Source organism: Xenopus tropicalis, chromosome 3 (genome assembly GCF_000004195.4).
Source record: "Xenopus tropicalis strain Nigerian chromosome 3, UCB_Xtro_10.0, whole genome shotgun sequence".
NCBI lineage: Eukaryota > Metazoa > Chordata > Amphibia > Anura > Pipidae > Xenopus > Xenopus tropicalis.
In genome coordinates this window covers 63,699,927-63,719,884 of record NC_030679.2, presented here as the reverse complement: position 1 = coordinate 63,719,884, position 19,958 = coordinate 63,699,927, and the positions used below count along the sequence as shown (strand labels likewise).

General features: G+C 35.8%; 1 protein-coding gene across 2 annotated transcripts; it reads right to left on the bottom strand.

The window, feature by feature from the left end:
• Positions 1-888: 888 nt before the first annotated feature.
• slc38a2 (solute carrier family 38 member 2) lies at positions 889-19,183 on the bottom strand. Of its 2 annotated transcripts, none has more exons than XM_031897873.1 (16): positions 19,161-19,183; positions 13,281-13,508; positions 13,026-13,104; positions 12,792-12,907; positions 11,463-11,536; positions 11,259-11,351; positions 10,463-10,544; positions 10,182-10,264; positions 9,412-9,470; positions 8,700-8,840; positions 7,715-7,794; positions 7,013-7,113; positions 6,618-6,742; positions 5,417-5,561; positions 5,065-5,162; positions 889-4,739 (listed from the first exon to the last, which is right to left on the bottom strand). In XM_031897873.1, exons 2-16 carry the CDS (start codon positions 13,385-13,387, stop codon positions 4,641-4,643), a joined length of 1,482 nt encoding a protein of 493 aa, XP_031753733.1. In that variant the 5' UTR covers positions 13,388-13,508; positions 19,161-19,183; the 3' UTR covers positions 889-4,640.
• Between the last annotated feature and the right edge of the window lie 775 nt (positions 19,184-19,958).

The window sequence follows — 19,958 nt, the reverse complement described above, 5'->3', positions numbered from 1 at the left end:
CATTTGTACCTGCTAAACTACCTATTGTTGCCTTTGCAAATATTTGCAGTTTCCATGCTGTATTGGGTGTGATTAGACATGTGCACAGCACTGACGTACACTATATACAAGAGAAATAAGCCTTGTGTTTACCTGAAAATCTCCACAGAAACATGGAAAAAAACCACATTTTCAAAACAGGGCTAAAACCTAAGTGAATGATTCCAATAATATAAACATTATTGTTTGCATATAAAGACAATACTTTAATCTGTAAAATAATTTTTCAATAACAAATGGTGTTGCATTCAGCAAGAGCAGGGCATACTGGGAACTCAGTGACTGATGTATTCGTTTAATAAAAGGATACTGACACTAAAAAACAACTCTTCAAAATATTAATGTACATAAAAAGTTACCTATAGGTCGTGCTGATCATTTTTGCACTGACAGGACTGCTTCTGTAAGTAATTGTTACTTGAAGTTGCTAAACCTGATTGTTTTCCCAACCTGACTGTCCTTTCTCAGCCTGTCAGTTATAGCTTCTAATGCTAACAGACTCCTACTGCACAAATATGGTAGCCCGCTCATAAAGGAACATAGAGGATCTGATAGGTAATGTAAAAGCATTGGGTGAATACTTTTGAGGCAAATTATAAATAGCATGCAAAGACAATGTTATGATGTAACAAAAGGTTTCATTTTTGGTGTCAGTATCTCTTTAAATGGCACACAGCTTGGATAAATTACTTGATAGGGCCAATTATTCCACCATTTTGGGTTTTTAATATTTATATGGTTATATGGTTCTGTTGTGGCCCTTCCCCCAATATTTTAGAATTAGATCTCTCCCTGTACTATACAGTCATATAATAAGCCAAGCGGATGAAAAACTCCAAACAAACAAGCAGCAGTATCAGATTTTCTTTATTGTAGATTAATTAAAACCAACAGTGTCTCACTAAAACTTGTGCCTTGCCAGCACCACATGGCCTGCTGGCTCTAATAACTAAAGTATTATACATTAATACACATGAATTATATAAACATTAAGCCAAAGATGTCAAACATCCAACGTTCTAGCCAACTACCACTCTTAAAAACTAGAGTCCGTTGTTGGCCTTCTGAGGATTTGAAGAAAGAGTCTGACATACCTGTTTCAAACTGTACATCAGACTGGTAAATTAATCTTAATTTGGCTGGTAAGTAAAACTTAGAAGTACAATCAATGTAAAGTTACAGAGATATTATATACAGGGGCCCTTTGCAAGCTAAGTGATTACCTGGGATGTCACAACTTGTGACATTCCAGCGTGTCCCATTTTCCCTAGGTAGGCCCTGAACTTTCAGGACATATTGAGACTTGAAGCTGTACAGCTACAGGTTGGACATCCTTATATTACCAATGCCAGTTAGACATTGCAGAGTTTATTTGAAACAAAATTATATTTAAATGGAGTTAACGATACATTTTTATTAAATGTACAAATTATTCCATCGTTAATTAGTTATTCATAGTTTGTTGCATAGCTCCTTAATAAAACTATACATATCCATTTCTAGTAATCTATGAAATGCACAGAATATCTGAAAGCCTGGGGCCAAGTGCGCTATTTTACTTAGGCATGTAAAAGTTGCAGTAAAGTAGGTGAAAATGCAGCCTAGGTGGGCTTAGTGGTTACTACCAACCTGCTGAAAAATGAGAAAGTGTAACCAGAGGAAAGAAAGGTTTCCCCTTCACCCAGTGTTGCATTAACTGCTGTTTTTTTTCAGTCCAAGCTATCCTTCGCACCTCTCTCAGGAAGTCAGCAGCGGGTCTCCCACTGCACCTGCCCTTTGTCTGCAAATGCTACATGCTCCTTTGCTTCTAACTGGATTAAGTGACATCAAGTGACACCAAGTGATTTAGCAGCCTCTGTGGTCCTGGCATTATGAACAACTACTCACCCATTCAGTGAAAGACATTTTCTAGCCTTATCCACCCTGCATAAGTTAACATGACATGTAGGGTTAGCTATACACAAACAAGATGTAAGCAGACCCCAAGTGGAAACATTAAATCATAACTTTATACAACATATTTATATATTTACAGAAATGTACAAAAAATACAAATATTCATGCTATTGCAAAATATCCAACAATTCAGTGTTATATAAATAGCACGTAAATATTTTTCTTTGGAAGACAATTCGATGGCAAAACCAGAGGGGAACTAGTTTAATTGATAGATGGCTTCAATAAAGGGGGCAATTAGAAATAAAACAAAAAATCGGATTCTGTATATAAAAAAAAACCTTGCATCACACTGCTGCAGTTCCAGAATAGAGATGTAGAATATAATAAAACTAGATGTAACCAGCAATATAAGTTATTTACAGTACAGGTATGCTCTCAATGAACAGACTCCACATTAACATAACATTATTACATAAGAGAGTGTTACTTGTTACTAGATATTAGAAGCACCACATAAAAACGACTTTATTCATATTCTGGAACTGCAATGAGGTTTCTGTAAAAGGCTTAAAGTTGAAATATATTTTTAAATTGCACCTCCCCCACCTCATGATTAAAGCAGCAGATTATGGGGATTTCTATGTTTCTCTTTTGGCTTTTAAAACGGGTAAATATAACGCCTTTAAACTGCATCATGTTTCATTAACACACTGCTATGCTGTGGCCTATATCACTGAGAGAGCATAAATAAAGGGAACAGGTTTAAATGTAATCAAAAAAATATTTGTGTTCCATAGTAAACAGTGACATTAACTTTGATTTACAATGAAAGAAAAGCACCTGGAAAAAAACAAAGACAATATACAATTTTAAGCGGTTCTTATTTGGTCATAGTCAGTGTGGCGAAAGTAACAGTTTCATGTGTTGAGCATGTTCCGATATCTTAAATGCTTACATAGTTAGCAGTTATTGGTAGTCTGTCCAAGCCAAATAGCTGGATGACCTGAAGACTGGCAATAACCCATGATAGTGTGGTCACTACTGCACTGCTTGACTCTATTTGATTTTAGGTTTGTAACATAAAGTGGTGTAATTTGCAAAACAAGACAAATGCATTGAATAAGAAAACTGAGTTCACTGTTGAGAACCTGTTCAGGTGACAATACTTTAAGGGGCATATTTATTATGCTGTGTAAAAAACGTCGAGAAAATTCGCCACACATCGCCATGGCGTAAAAATGGGCGTAATTTTTTTACGTGTTTTTTCTTCCACCGGAACTTACGGAAAATAACGGCGTAATATCCAGCGTTCAGACGGCGATCTTTTCCATTTATTTTACACAGCTTTTTACTCCGTATTTTGGGCGAATTAGTTTTACATAGCATAATAAATACGCCCCTTAATGTTCCTTTTGGGAATGATATACATGCAGTTGTTGCTAATAGCAAACGTTATGGTGACAAAATGCAGATACAACTGGTTAGCCTAAGTCTGCACTTACCAGATTTAAGTGGCCCTAGAACATTAAATACTGTTCAGATGATGTTGGACTCCAGATCCTTGTATCTTCTCTCAACCAAAGCCATTTGACAATACAAGGGGGCTGTAGTTCAACAACAGCTAGACCACGGGTATGATATATTGCTTGTAATGGTATCTATTCTGGTTTTGCTTAATGTAGGGTATATCACCTTATTTTCAACTATGCATATTTTAAAGTAAACAAGTGTGGCAGTGTAAAGCATATAGTTAAGGTTATTATTCATTTTTCCAGATGAACAGACACACAAGAATCACAAATAAGTGGCTATAACTCATGGGTAAACACTACAAAAACCAAGAATGTTTCTCAAGTAATTCAGTCGTTTTAAATAAATATTGAGAAATACTGTACATGTTGTAAACTGCCATCAAAATAAATATTTAAATATTTCACTTTTGTACCAGAGTTTGAAATCAACAAAAGTTAAGCAATAACACTTGGATTGAACAAATACCCTTTTTTGTTTAAAACCTTTTGGTAGCTGTTATGCTAGATTCCAGGCAAAGCTGTATATGCAGCCATCAAATTCCAGATCCTCATAATTCATTCACCTTTAAACAGCTAAGTTCTTTTCAGTTGTTTATGCACTTCAGCTTTTATCCAGAGCATGAACTCAATATCCAGCCAGTGCAAAGTGGTTCTTATTAATATACAAGAAAGATTTCCCAAAATACTGATGAAATACAGATGCTGTAATAAACAAGGTGAGAGCTGCTTTAAAAAGCACAGTATTCCCCACTCAGTAGTGCTCTTAAATTGTTGAACCTTTTGCTTTTCCTACAAAAATAGGGGTGTCCCCCCACCATTACAATGTAACACTTCTGCAGTGTTTTATATTAAATGGTTTCTGTAGGCACATTCAAGTATAATTACATACAAGTAACAGTAAATGACAGCAGCCAAACATCTGGCTTATTGACATTATTGTCCATTCTCCAGAATGGAAAATAACAATTTCCTTCTTCAGACTCTTTGGTTTTGAGATGGCAATGCCCCTGTTGTGATATTCCAAGAGTTTCTGAATAGTCCACCCTAAAAAGAATCTGGTTCCCAAAGGAAAAGTGTCTGAATGAAACTGTGAAAATAATTTCACAGTAGAATTCTTCTGAATGACCACTTCAAACTTTAAGGAAGTGCTCAGTTAATCATCAAGCTGTTTTAATTTCCACCTGATGTAGAATTATGGATCCAGTCAAGGATAATCAAGGTCATACTTCCAATCATAACTATGATTCCACCGATAAGAAACAGAAGAGCCTATAAAGAAAGAAGACAAGCTCTCACTATAGTATCAAACATTTTAAAACAGTCAAACATAGAGATGGAGAACATAGAACAAAAAATATAGTAAGGGTCTGTTATGCATTGGAAGATTGCCACAAGGTCATCTATGGCCCAAAGTCCCTAGGAGGCACAGGACCCAATATCATACCCAATATTTTCAAAAGATGTGGTGGGGAATGTGGCAGGCTGGGGGAGGGGCAGGAGGTCCATATTAAGGGGAACAGCCCAGGGTCAAGGCCTCCAATAATTTACCCCTGGTATTAATAAACTTTCTACAAACCCTGAATGAAATACATACCCCAATCTTTTGCACTGATTTCATTGATTCCTTTTTCACTAGTCTTATGTAGAAAGCTGATGGGAGAATGAAAACCAACATTGCAGCAGCAGAGGCACCTGAAGTGGAGAGACACATATTATAAATTAAATGATGGTTCTGCAACATCTATTTTGGCTCAGCTTTAAAATAGCTGTAAGGATAAAGTTTGTCTTTAGTGTTTCTTGAGCATTTTATTTCACTACACCTCTGAGCATAGAGTTTGATGAAAGAATGTAGGTAACAATATATTGGTCATACAGCAGAAAATATATACCTTTCAATCTGAACTTAGTATAACAGTAATAAATGATAATCAAAATAATCTACTCACCAATGAATCCAAATATATCCCTTATAGTTGGAACGAAAATGACAAGGACATTGGTGAAAGCCAGTATCAAAAAGGTGATTAAAATGTGGCGGATCCATGCAAAGTCCTTTCCTGAACAAAAGAGCTCATTTAGGGAGCTTCGAATCTGGAAAGAAAAACAAATTTCTCTGAAATCTGCCATGTCATGAAACAAAATAACATCCTTTCTTTTGAACACACACAAACTATTCAGAAATATTTTCTTATTGAATACAACATTAAACTTGTGTTTTCCTCACAGTTGTTTTTTTTAAATTTTGTTTGTAATTAGCCACTAGAGATTTGTAGAATATTTCCATTTCTAGTAGGCTAGAAATGCTGCACACTATGTTTCAGGCTCCTTCATCAGCTCGAGGCAACCACAACCCTTTAGCAGTGAAGACCTGTGCTCCTGGTTATGCCCTCAGTAGCTCCCATTCTTTTTCTATTGATTTAAAGCACATTCTCGGTTCTGCTGTCAGTTACCTGAGCTTAGGGACCAACTTACTATATACTGTAAATATAAGCAATAGAGTCCATTTAAGACAAAATATAAGACTAGATAGAAATTAATTCAGATTTTCATTATATTGCAGTTTAGAAACCAGAGCAATTTATATTAGAAATTAATAATAGAGCCCTGTATCATTGGCTTATAAGACAGGTAAACCTTATTTTCTGCTTGACGATTTGTGACAACTCATAAGGTTAGCAACTCAACAACTGCCTATGTAAGTGTTACTGCATGTGAGTGTTACTGATATTCACTGAAAATCCAATATGGTGACACTATGTTCAGAAGTTTAAACGCCTGATTTCTTACAGTTATAGAGATTTTGAAACTCTAGGCAGGCGTAGTAAGTTCGGTTTCTAAAATATGGACTATCAAATTGTTTTGGTTATAGGGTTTAATTCTCCTTTAAGGCAACTCTAATAACACAAAAGGTTTTTGCTGGAAACTCAATTAACAGCAATTTCTGCTTTTTTCACTAGTGTTTAATTGTTTTGGTTTTAAGTTTAATATCATTAAACATAATATACTCATGATCAGTAGGTCTAGGCTCAGCAGTTCCACCTCAACAACCACTTCTACTAAAACATTTTTAAAAAATATCTAAGAACAACAAATAGCAGATACACTAAAGCAACATAAATAGAATAATGAAACAAATTTGCTACTCACTGGAAAAATTACAATTGGAACGGTTAAGGTCACAGCCATGAGTACCGCAAGCCTCACTACCACAAATATAACACCAGCTCCAAAAACCTTTGAGTAAGTATGAAGCAATTCTGGCTCAACTTTAGCTGAAGGCAAAAGAGAAAAAAAGATATTGTTATGTTACCATAAAAACAGAAAAGGAACAGAAATATTGACTGTTATTTAATAATCAACCCCTTCCCTACAAAAGGCTCTACTGGACAGTCAGACTACTACATCCCTAGAAAATAACTGAATATTTTATTTATATATTTATTACTATAGCAGAAACTACAGCTGTGGCTTTAGCCAGGACAAATTAAATACAGGAGTAAGCAGATGATAATATATATATATATATATATATATATACTTACAGTAAAATGTTAAATATCCAAAGAGTGCAGCCAAAAGGTACATGATAAACATAGCGAAAAATGAAACATTTGAAACATTCATCATTCTTCTTCGGCTCCGACTAAAAACAAGACACACAAAACAAAAAAAGGTCAGTCTACTGAATTTAAGATTAAAATACATATTTTCATAATGATAAAAAATAATTTTTATTGTAAATGTAAAAATGTTTCTAGCTGATAAAAAAACCCTTTTCCTAGTTCCAATTTATTAGTAGTAACAATGTAACAACCTAATATAGCCAAGTAACAGCCTGGCTCCATTGTATTTTAATGCTGTGTTGCAGCAAGCTTCTGATAAAGCCCTGCTATAATTATATGATTAAATTGTTAGTTTTGCTGTGTGAGACTTTAAAGAAAAAAAATATTAATACACATCTATATTTCAGTGTTCTCCTTACATATCCAAAGCGTGTTTTAACTAACTGGAGTCAGTGATGTGAATGGTGTAATTGTGGCAGGCTGATAATACACTACTGCTTTGTAAAGTACCCTCCTAATTTAAGCTTTATAGAGTTTTAAATGATCAAAGCCGTATCCTTATAAACCTTTAAATAGTACATATGTTTGTAAAAGCTTTCAGTGGCCCTTTTGCAGCAATTAGATTGTGCTGCGGCTGATCCTTTAGCAATGTCACAAACATCTATGTATAACAAAGCTTACCCTTTAAGTTCTTGGTAAATAGGAAGAACAGCAGGGTGGCATACAAAAGAGAAAGTCAAGATGGGTACAGCATACACAGTCTAGGAAATAAAAAAATGAATCTTTTTAAGTAATAATAAAGTTGCACAAAGCAGGAACATGACAGCATCACTTTAAAACATTACTAGTGCTTTTTTTCAATTCCTCATTCACCTATCTCTCTGTTCTTCTTATTTTGCTTTAGATAACATTCTCGAATGTGGGTAGTGAAAAGACCTAATAGAGTGGATATGAGGGTTTACACTGGGGTCCAGCCAATTGGGAGCCAGAGAACAAATAATGTTAGAATCTGACATGGCTAGTTACAAGGGACTAGAAGAAGGAAGAAATTGAAATGTTTTAAATAAAAACACCAAAAAGAATGGTTAAAAGAAATAGTAACTCATTACTCTAAACCATAACAGGAATGTGTCAGTATCACTTCAAAGGCACATTAACCATTTTTTAAAATACACTTTCCTTGCATTCCTATTGAATAATTATTCAGTTCAGCATAATGTTGCTTCAACCTCTGGAGGTTCCACCTTACCCTAGAAACCCATTAGATCTATCCTATTTGTAAAGCACTGCATAAATACTGTATGTCAATGTCATATTAACAAATGATAATAATCCAATAACTTCTTCCAAAGCCTTCCAATAATGGCATAACACTATCCATTAAAGACTCTATCCAATAAAGATGGTTACAGACCGTACAGAGGGAGAATACAGAACTATCTGTCATAAATTTTCAAATTCACAATTAAGCAAATGTCATTTTTGGTCATAGCATATATTTAATCCCAACTGGCAGTTGCTCAAAAAGTCCATGTAAGATTCCTACAAGTGCTAGTGAATTTTAAACACTTGTTTTAAATGAATGCAGGGTTTTAGAACCATTTATTTATAAAACTGAGTTTCCCTAAAGGTTGTGGAGTAGTGCTTAATTTCTCTTTTTACTTACTTGGGAATTAAACACAAAATACTTTGGCTTGCACATCTCATCATCTGTCTCATTGTGCGCCATGTGATCATGTGAGGACGAGTTTGAAGTCATGTTCATGGCCTCTAAAGGACACGGAATCTCAAATTTCTTGTAGATTACCTAGATATACAAACATTTATTTTATGATAATTAAATAATGAAATATGTATTACTATATATACAAAAGAATAATAGACCAAATGTATGTGTAATTATTCCTTATTCTAATGCAATATTAAAATAATTATGTTAAAGTTTAGAGACATAACCTACACTATGACCCCCATATATTTCTCCAGCTGATGATATTCAACATTTTTATTGACAAATATTACTAACTATGTCTATAATAGTATAATATGTATTCAAGTTTAGGAAATAATTGTACAGCTATGTTTCCAAATAAGGGGTCTTTTCATAATCTGGATCTCCATACCTTAAGTCTACTAAAAAATCATTAAATAAACCCAGTAGGATTGTTTTGACTCCAATAACCATTAATTATATCATAGCTGGGATCAATACAAGGTACTGTTTTTTTAACAGATAAAAAGGAAATATTTTTAAAAAATTTTAATTTTTGTTTATAATGGGGTATATGGGATATGTAACTTGGAACTTTCTGAATAGCGGGTTTCCAAATAATGGATCCCATATCCCATATCTGTACTTGTAAACAATATATACTTACAACAATGAGGAAAAAGACCATGCACAGAAGGGAAAAGCCACTTGTATATCCCAAGTACCCTAGATAAAAAAATAATGTATATAAGCTTTAGGTAGTGAAAACTTTTTTTTCTACTGCTATTTTTATAAACAAAGGTTTAATGCAAACAGAGCAATGTTTTACCAAAAAAATACTCCATGCATCCTGTTATTGAGGCTTAACAACTAATATGCATTAGACAGATGATAACTAATTAATTATAAGTCCCTTTGCAAAATCAGAATTTAAGCTCTGGATGATTGATTTTATTTTTGGATTTCTTTTCTTTGGCAGTTATATTATAACATAGTTAATAGGGATGTAAATATGCAAAAATGTCTACCACTTGACCCTGTATCAGTTAGGGATGCGCTAAATTCACAATTTGTTTTGCTTACAAATACATAAAACTTACCAAACTAAATCTTAACCATAATTTGCATACTCAGTTTTGAGCAAGATCGTTAAATTCCATTATTCGGAAAAGAACATTGTTTGGTTTTATATGTCAACTGCGTCACAGTCACATAACTTTTAGGGTTGGGATTTAGCTGAACATTAAGGATTTGGCTAAATTCCAAACTGAATCCTGGTTTCAATGAAATACTAATAACAGAAACAACCATTTGACTGTTCTGTCCATGTAAATTACAATGATTAAATGCATAGAAAGGCAGCCATCAAAGTCTTTAACTAAGTTGGGATATTAGTGCATGAAATTTTCAACTATCAGGTTTATAATAAAATCTCACCTAGGTTTCGCAACAGCGACAATGGAAGTATGATAGCCAGAGAAACCATGATGACCAGGTAATCTCCATTTAAGTACCATTCTCTAAAATGCAGAAAAAATATAAAAATCGAAATGGAAGTGTTAAAAAAACACATCATGTTAAGATACAATATTTGATTCTTTGCAATGTTCATCCTTAATAAGCAAATATGTTACAAATGTTACAAATAATTAAAGTGATAGTGTAGCACATCCCTTATAAATATACTATTCTTATTTAAAGCTCAATAAAATACATACCCATTGCTCTCTTTAATGTCCATCAGTGCTTTGATTACAAGAGGCAGTTCATACTTCACTATATAAAGATAGCTTGACATTGCTGTAAACAAAGATAACATTTTATATAACTATCCTTTATTATTTTAATTGTGTAATACTTTCACAAAGACATTCCCAATTCATTAATATTTGTGTAATGTAAATTCACTACCAGTGGGGATGGAAGATTTAAACTATGATTGTTTTCTCTGTAAAACAGGTGCTTGCGAGGGGACATGATTACTCTGTACAATTACATTACAGGGGATTATAGGCAGATAGGGTATGTTCTTTTTTCCCCATAAAAAAACGCACCAGAGCCCATCCTTTTAGATTAGAGGAACGGAATTTTCATTTCAAGCAGAGTAGTTGGTTTTTCACGGTGAGGGCAGTGAGGTTGGGGAATCCCCTTACTAATGATGTTGTTTCAATGTCTTTAAGATGGGCTTGGATGATTTCTTGAACAAGCATACTATATCTAAGGCTATTGTGATACTAAAATCTACAGTTAGTATTGATGTTGGTATATATGGTTTATGTATGTGAGTGTATAGATAGGTCAGTATAGGGTTGTCTGTGCTGGGTTTACTTGGAAGGGTTGAACTTTATGGACTCTGTTCTTTTTTCAGCCCTGCGTAACTATGTACCAGCTACCCCAGCCTCTGATATGCCAAGTGATATGAAAGAACTATATATTCTCACATATTATGAAAACCTAAGCAAGAGTGATAAGAGTGATATTTTCTTTATATAAAAAACACATTAGTGGCCATACCTCCAATATTCTGCAGTGTAACAGAGCCAGAAGCAGCAAGTTTTCCAGGAATTCCAAATGCCTTTAAGCCCAGTTGCTCATACAACAGGGAACCTAGATATTATCAAAATATAAATGTATAGATTTAGTAATGTGATAGACTGCAAGCCCATAAATTAATTCAAAACTAAAATAGGTTGATTTCAGCATTGAGCACAAATTTACCTCCTTCATTTGCAGTTTTTAGTAGTAGATGAATGGAATATAAAGAAAATACTGTAACAAACACCAAAAGAATCCTAAAGAGAAACAGAGAACACAGCATTAAGTGACTGAATTAAAAACACAAGTAAAATTTCCTGCTTGGCAAAAAAAACAGTTTTGCTTTTTTGTAGTGTTGTGGACCCTTACAAATTAGTAAATACTGACTGATTCACTAAGGTAGAGCTGTCTAACTGGAGGCCCATGGCAATTGGTGGCTCTCCCAAGTGATTTTTATGGCCCTAGACAGTCCAATAGCTCTAATTATCACTTTGTATGACATCATATTTTTATTATAATCTGGCCCTCAAATATGTAGTAAAGTGAATAACTGTCCCACTAATAGCTGAACAGGACTAAGGAATTATGTGGCAATTTTTAACGTTTAAAGCCAATGCTTCTAATGCCTATAATAAGAATTATTAGCATTGGAATAAAGCAATATATTTAAGATGAAAACAACACAGTGTGTATACTAAACGTTAAAACATGTACAAATGTGCTAATAATACTAGGTTTTTAATCTTATTTACCTTTAATCTAAATGTAATTTGATGCTATTACCTCTGTAATAACTCAGTCCTAATCTCAAAAGAAACAGTAATTGACACTCATTTTGGTGAATATGGGCCTATAAGGCAGATGGCAAGCCACTGGTCCCCTAGAATGACTGCCTTGCATTAAATCAAATTCTTCTAGATGAAGAACTGATCGTTTTGCACCTGGACAACTATTTGCATACAGTAATTTGTAAGGTGATCATAGTTTCTACATTTGTTAAAAGGAAAGATAAGCCTAAAAACATTTAATGTCTTTACTGGTTGCTAGAAAAAACATTTTTTAAAAAAGATATATTTTCCTGATTGTTCATAAAACGACTCATTGCTGAAGTTGTAGGATATAAATAAAAAATAATAAATCTATGCAATCTAAATTACATGGGGACAACCTATGCCCCAGCTGTTGTTGAGCTACAAGTCTGATAACACACTGGCAGGTGACGTCTGGGGAATTTCAAGTTTAACAACAGTTGTAGGGTTGCTGATTGGCATCCCAAATCCAAATGCTCTTTCTTAAGTCATGATCAAATCATTGTTCTGCTAATTGTTCTGAGTATTATATATTTAAAAATAAGGTCATCAGATTATTTAAAAATGTATGGACATGTCTAATATGCGAGCTGGAGGACTGCAATATAATTTAAATTTGTATCAGTGAAGCCCTTTTAGCTGGATTTTTCGATGTCTGCGATTTTTTCATATGATCTGGTAACCACAAATGTAGAATACTTACATGAAAAGGGCAATTCCTGTGTTGGCCATTGCATATGAAAGGCCAAGTATTCCACTTCCAACAATTGCATTGCTGAGGTTAAATACTGACATTCCGAATGATGTGGTTCCGGGAAGCTAAATGGTTGGAAACAAGTATTTAGGATTAGAGTGTACTGAAAACATTTAATTGCAGTGTCACAAATTCTCTTCAATAAAAAATATCCATATAAAGTATATTCTTGGATTAACTTACATATTCTGTTTCGCATTTCTTTTTTGACATTGTTGGCTCAAGGAGAAAGTGTACATTTTCAATATCCATGTCATAATGGCTGTAAAGCAAAGGGAAACACTGTATAAAAATACAGTCATACATATTGCTTTATGTTGCCTTTTTTCAAATCTTACACATAGTAAACATTTTGATTAATACATTTCCTACCAATGAATCTCAAATAAAAAAGCTATTGTTCCGTAAATAGGAAAATATTTAGGAACGCTCACTGACCTTTTAATTGGGTGGTTCTTTGGTTGGTATTCCGAATAGTTTAAGTCGTCATTGCTGTTGGAGCTGTCTTCATCAAGAGCCACATTTAGGACCTCCGCATTATTCATGTTTAGAATTTTCTTTGCCTAGCAGTCAAGGCTTTGTATTGTTTTGAGTCTAATGAGGTAATACTGGTTCCTGAGCTTTAGATGGTGTAACTGCTGTTGCTGCTCAGCTTCGTGTCTGTCTCTGAAAGAAGACAAAAATCAATACTGCAGTGTGCTGCTTGAACCACGTGATGGGAAGGGGGGGTGAGGGGGAAGTGAGTGGAAAAGTACTAGCCGTGGTTACATCCCAGCCCCCACCCCTCCTCCCTTTCCATCCATAGCTGTCAATCTAATGCATTCCAAGGCCATGAGCAGTCATGTAATCCCTCCAAGTGCAAGGCACTACATTGTTTGCCCTTCAGACAAATATGATGCAGTCTTTCTATGCAGTTGTGAGCCCCTAATAGGTTGCTGGTTGTGTTGCGATAGAAAGAGTTACCACCTACAATATTAAAAAAAGATATGCAGATGATTGTCAGATTTTTCTATCAGATTTGTTTTTTTAATTTTTCTCTAATGGTGCAGTAATCACACTAGCAAATTGGGATGAGGCATTGTCACATGGTACAGTCATTTACTGAGCCAAAATACAAGTTACAGAGCTCTGGAGGCATTTAACTCAATATTAATACTAAGGACTGCCAGGAAAAAAAAGGGCCCTTGTAATATATACAAGCATAAATAAACCAAATAAATGCTATTGTCAAAGGAGAAATTATTGATATTTTTGGGTAAAAAAATAGAAGAGGTTATAAGACATAAACAATTTAAACATAAACTCTATGTACTAAAAGGTGACCTTAGTCAGTCTAATTTTTGGACATTATTAATTCACACATGATCTGTGGGTACTAAATCCTTTGTGGATGGAAATTGACCACATGGAAAAAGGAAAACTCTTATCGACATTTGTGTGTACCGTGTGTTGGTGCGTCATGTTTCTGTGTGTCATAAAGCCACTCCTTGTTCTAAATAATTCCCCCCCCCTCCCTACCGCTTCCTCCCAGGCACTAGGGCGTCTGATGCAACTCCTGCTGTATGTTGCAGCAACCAATCCTTCCTATGCACTGCAGTCTGCCTACAGACCAGTGCCAAACAGGCCTGCTGCCACAATTTTTCATCTGATAGAACCAAATAATATATGTTTATTCATTTCTAGGCAGAGACACAGCTTGCATGTACCAAGTATCAACGCATATAAAGCTGACTACCCACTGAAAGTAACTGCCAATTGCACCATCTCTACAAATCAACCAATAAACAGAGCTGGAGATGAAAGAGATGGGCTCCTGACTGAAAGGCAGAGCCCCCATCTGAGGGGAAAGATATTGGGGAGATGTGGCCATTTGCAGTTCAGCAGCAGCTACAAGCCTGCAAGTTGCACATTCCTGATGTATATATGGATATGTATTTCATGTATATACTGACAATATTTAATACTTAAATGCTATATAGTATACATAAATGTAATAGCACACCTTTCTAATGAATTATTGCCATTTCTCTCCTTATATATTCACAACATATTAAGGTTTAAAATAAATAACAACAGCTCATGAGGTTGGACTCAAAATCCCCTAGACACTGACAGCTCAGAAAAAAGGTAAATGCTATGAGTACAATCCCATACATGCCATTGCTTAGAGATAGACTTACCTTTTCGGTGAGCTCTGTTTTTTGCAGGTAAATAACAGGAAGAGAATAAACCAGGACAATAAATATGGATAGTTAAATAAGTTAAATACGCCTGACAAAATAAAGATGCTGCTAAAGCGAACCAAATCTTTCCAGCACGACGTCAGAGAGAATACTGATCGGTTTTTTGACTTGCATGAATTTATGTAAGCCGGTGTGGGAGAGGGCGGGGAGTTCTTCTGTTGTATCAACAAAGCAGGACACGGTCATCCTTCTTTTGTGTACTAACATACAGGCTCCTCCCCTGTGCTACGAAAAGGGTGAATTTGACACCGTTTCATTACTTATCATGTGCTGCTAAGATCATGTGCGCAAAACGATCTATGACATGACTAGGTATTTCTTATGTTTAACTAGAAATGGTTATTTAATAACGTGCATGTGCCTGGAATTCTTATCACTGGGAATGTTCCAGGTTTACTGAACCGACTGTATCACAGCAGAAGCACTAGTCTGTTACATGGGCGCCCTCAGGAAATTTTCCAAGGAGAGGCAAAATCATCAAGTATAAGCAACCTGCATTCAGTACCTAGTGTTTAAATTAATGCCAGCTGTTAGAGATGACTTGTATGAAATATATTTATTGGTAAAAATAAAAGACTCAACAAGTTTCTCACAGCTAACATAACTGTGTAACCAAGGTGCTGTTGAAGTACAGCATATAAATAATAAACGTGTTGCACTATGCATAACACAAAAAGTGATATCATTTGTGGGAAAAATGCCCCAGTCTTGTTATTCATGGCAGTCCAGGTTAAATACCTACAGTGGCTTGCAAAAGTATTCGGCCCCCTTGAACTTTTCCACATTTTGTCACGTTACAGCCACAAACATGAATCAATTTTATTGGAATTCCACGTGAAAGACCAATACAAAGTGGTGTACACGTGAGAAGTGGAACGAAAATCATACATGATTTCAAACATTTTTTACAAATAAATAACTACAAAGTGGGGTGTGCGTAATTATTCAGCCCCCTGAGTCAATACTTTGTAGAACCACCTTTGGCTGCAATTACAGCTGTCAGGCTTTTAGGGTATGTCTCTACCAGCTTTGCACATCTAGAGACTGAAATCCTTGCCCATTCTTCTTTGCACAACAGCTCCAGCTCAGTCAGATTAGATGGACAGCGTTTGTGAACAGCAGTTTTCAGATCTTGCCACAGATTCTCCATTGGATTTAGATCTGGACTTTGACTGGGCCATTCTAACACATGGATAGGTTTTGTTTTAAACCATTCCATTGTTGCCCTGGCTTTATGTTTAGGGTCGTTGTCCTGCTGGAAGGTGAACCTCCGCCCCAGTCTCAAGTCTTTTGCAGACTCCAAGAGGTTTTCTCTGTATTTGCCCTGTATTTGGCTCCATCCATCTTCCCCTCAACTCTGACCAGCTTCCCTGTCCCTGCTGAAGAGAAGCACTCCCAGAGCATGATGCTGCCCCCCCCCATATGTGACAGTGGGGATGGTGTGTTCAGAGTGATGTGCAGTGTTAGTTTTCCGCCACACATAGCGTTTTGCATTTTGGCCAAAAAGTTCAATTTTGGTCTCATCTGACCAGAGCACCTTCTTCCACATGTTTGCTGTGTCCCCCACATGGCTTGTGGCAAACTGCAAACGGGACTTCTTATGGTTTTCTGTTAACAATGGCTTTCTTCTTGCCAGTCTTCCATAAAGGCCAACTTTGTGCAGTGCACGACTAATAGTTGTCCTGTGGACAGATTCCCCCACCTGAGCTGTAGATCTCTGCAGCTCCCCCAGAGTCACCATGGGCCTCTTGGCTGCATTTCTGATCAGCGCTCTCCTTGTTCGGCCTGTGAGTTTAGGTGGACGGTCTTGTCTTGGTAGGTTTACAGTTGTGCCATACTCCTTCCATTTCTGAATGATCGCTTGAACAGTGCTCCGTGGGATGTTCTAGGCTTTGGAAATCTTTTTGTAGCCTAAGCCTGCTTTAAATTTCTCAATAACTTTATCCCTGACCTGTCTGGTGTGTTCTTTGGACTTCATGGTGTTGTTGCTCCCAATATTCTCTTAGACAACCTCTGAGGCCGTCACAGAGCAGCTGTATTTGTACTGACATTAGATTACACACAGGGGCACTCTATTTAGTCATTAGCACTCATCAGGCAATGTCTATGGGCAACTGACTGCACTCAGACCAAAGGGGGCTAAATAATTACGCACACCCCACTTTGCAGTTATTTATTTGTAAAAAATGTTTGGAATCATGTATGATTTTTGTTCCACTTCTCACGTGTACACCACTTTGTATTGGTCTTTCATGTGGAATTCCAATAAAATTGATTCATGTTTGTGGCTGTAATGTGACAAAATGTGGAAAAGTTCAAGGGGGCCGAATACTTTTGCAAGCCACTGTATATCAAGTCCTTGGCAACTTACTTAATATCCCTGCATTTCTGGCACCAGCATTTAAGAGTGTTAGCTCTATGGCTGTAACACACTGTGCTTGAAAAGCCCGGCAACACTGCATACATGTAATAGTACACATAAGAGAAAAATTGCTGAATTAGCCCCTGGTATTTTTGGCAGCAGAGAAACAAGAAACACATTTGGCAGATTTCAATACTTTTTTTGTGTAAAAAAACAACAAAATAAATCTCATCTTTGGTGGCTGCATAGTGAATATCCAGGGGCTGTTGGGGCAGTAAAAGTAAAGCTCTGGGGGACGCATCATTAATTTAAAGGTAATTTTAAGTATGTATGGTATAGGATCCCTTATGTGGAAACCCCTTATCCAGAAAGCTTAGAATTATGTGAAGGCCCATGACTCATAGGGGTACATTTACTAATCCACGAACAGTCCGAATGCGTCCGAATGAGTTTTTTTCATAATGATCAGTATTTTTGCGACTTTTCCGTCGCCATCGCGACTTTTTCGTATTTTCTGCGACTTTTCCGTATATTTTTTGCGACTTTTTCGTCGCCGTCTGAGAAAAAATCGTATTCTTGCGCCGAGTACGAAAGTTTTGGATTCATTCAAGCTTCAGTATCGTGACTTTCCTTGGGCCAGGTTGGAGCTGCAGAGTGCCATTTATTCCTCTGTGAGGGTTCCAAAATCATGCAAAGTCGGAAAGGTTTTTCCACCGTTTACAATCGTTCAATACAATAAAGTCGCGATGGTGATGAAATAGTCGCGCAAAATACGATAAAGTCGCGAAAAATACGAAAAAAAGTTGCGATGAAAAAGTCGCGAAATTTTCGTTTCCAATCCGAATTTTTGCCATTTGGGATTCGAATTCGTGCTTTGGTAAATCTGCCCCATAGAGTCTATTGAGACAAAAATTATGGAAGATCCCTTATTTAAAAAACCCCATGTCCCAAACATTCTGTATAATATATCCTACATGTATGTATATATATATATATATATATATATGTATGTATGTATAATTTTATTTAAACAGCATTATATATATATATACACAGAGGACAAGCATAATAAATGAATAACAAGCATAGTAAATATGTATAAATATACAGAGATTAAGTGCCATGTGCTAAAAGGCAAAGTAGGACAGAGGTCACTGCCTAGAGCTTACAATCTAGGCAGAAGAATAACAAACTACCCAACCTAAGGAGTGGAATCCATTGGAATCCGTTGTGCTGCGAATCCTGTGAAGTGTATTTGCGCAAGTTATAATTTATTGTTTGTTGTAAGAATAACATACAGACAAATCGAAGGGAAAAGTGTACAGAGGTTTGGGCTTTTGTGCCAGGACTGGAATAGACAAGATATGTTATAGTGCTCCAAAAGTTAGGATCTGAATTTCTTTTTGAGAAGGGTGAGTGAGTGTTCCCTATGAAAGAATTCAGGGATATAACTCCAAGGGAAAGGAGCAGCAAGATAGAAAGGTTTAAGATGAGAGATAGCAGTGGCTGTGGATGGTGTAAAAAAAGGTGGCTCGGAGAGAGTGGTGAGGTGACTGCCAGAGACATACAAAGAGACAAGTGAAGAATAAGGAGAAGAGGATATATACCTGTATATTGTAATACGAATAGTAGGCAGTCTCACACCCCAAACGTTTATTTGGTGCTCAAATCAATCATAAATGTACCCACATTTAAAAAACAAATCAGCCATACCAGTATACCACAGTGCTCCATGGTCACTGAGCTCCTCCCTCCTAACAGATTTTGCGTCACTTGATAGCTTCAACAGAGAAGGCGGGGTATCCCAGGGAGTTTCCCTTTTTATATCCAACAAGTATGAAAAACACATGAAAGGGCTAAGATATAACAAACACATCTCTCAACCTTTCTTTAACCCTTTTGCCGATATCGCAACTTGTCCACATACCTACTTTAGTGTTTAACAGCGCAAAAATACATAAAATATGCACCCCCTTCAAATTTACACATAAGATCCAATCTTTTAACCTTATTTATACACATATTTATGTTGGTAATTCTACCATTACTACTTTTAAAAACTGAAAAAATTATGCACGGTTCACAATGATGTGAAAATGTATATAATAAGGCAAGAGAGTGAAAAAGCATGACATTCTGCATCACAGTCCCCATAAAAATGTTTAACAAAGCATAATACATAAAATACCTAATAAAGCTAAAGAATACAATAATGCATAATAAAGGGAAATCTTTTTTTCATCATTTATGCAATGGCATATACATATTCATATAAAGCAAACCTGCCTATATTACTTCTCTTAGTTATTACTCAAAGTGCACTTTAAAGTAAAAGTGCATAGTAAGGCAATAGGTGCAATGCTGCAAGACCCTACAGTTATTATTCAAAGAATACTATAAATATGAAAGTGCATAGCAGTGCAAAAAAGTGCAATTATGAAAGGCCATGCATCAGATTCACCATAAAGGTGCATAATAAGACAGGAAAGTGCAACAACGCATATATTATAT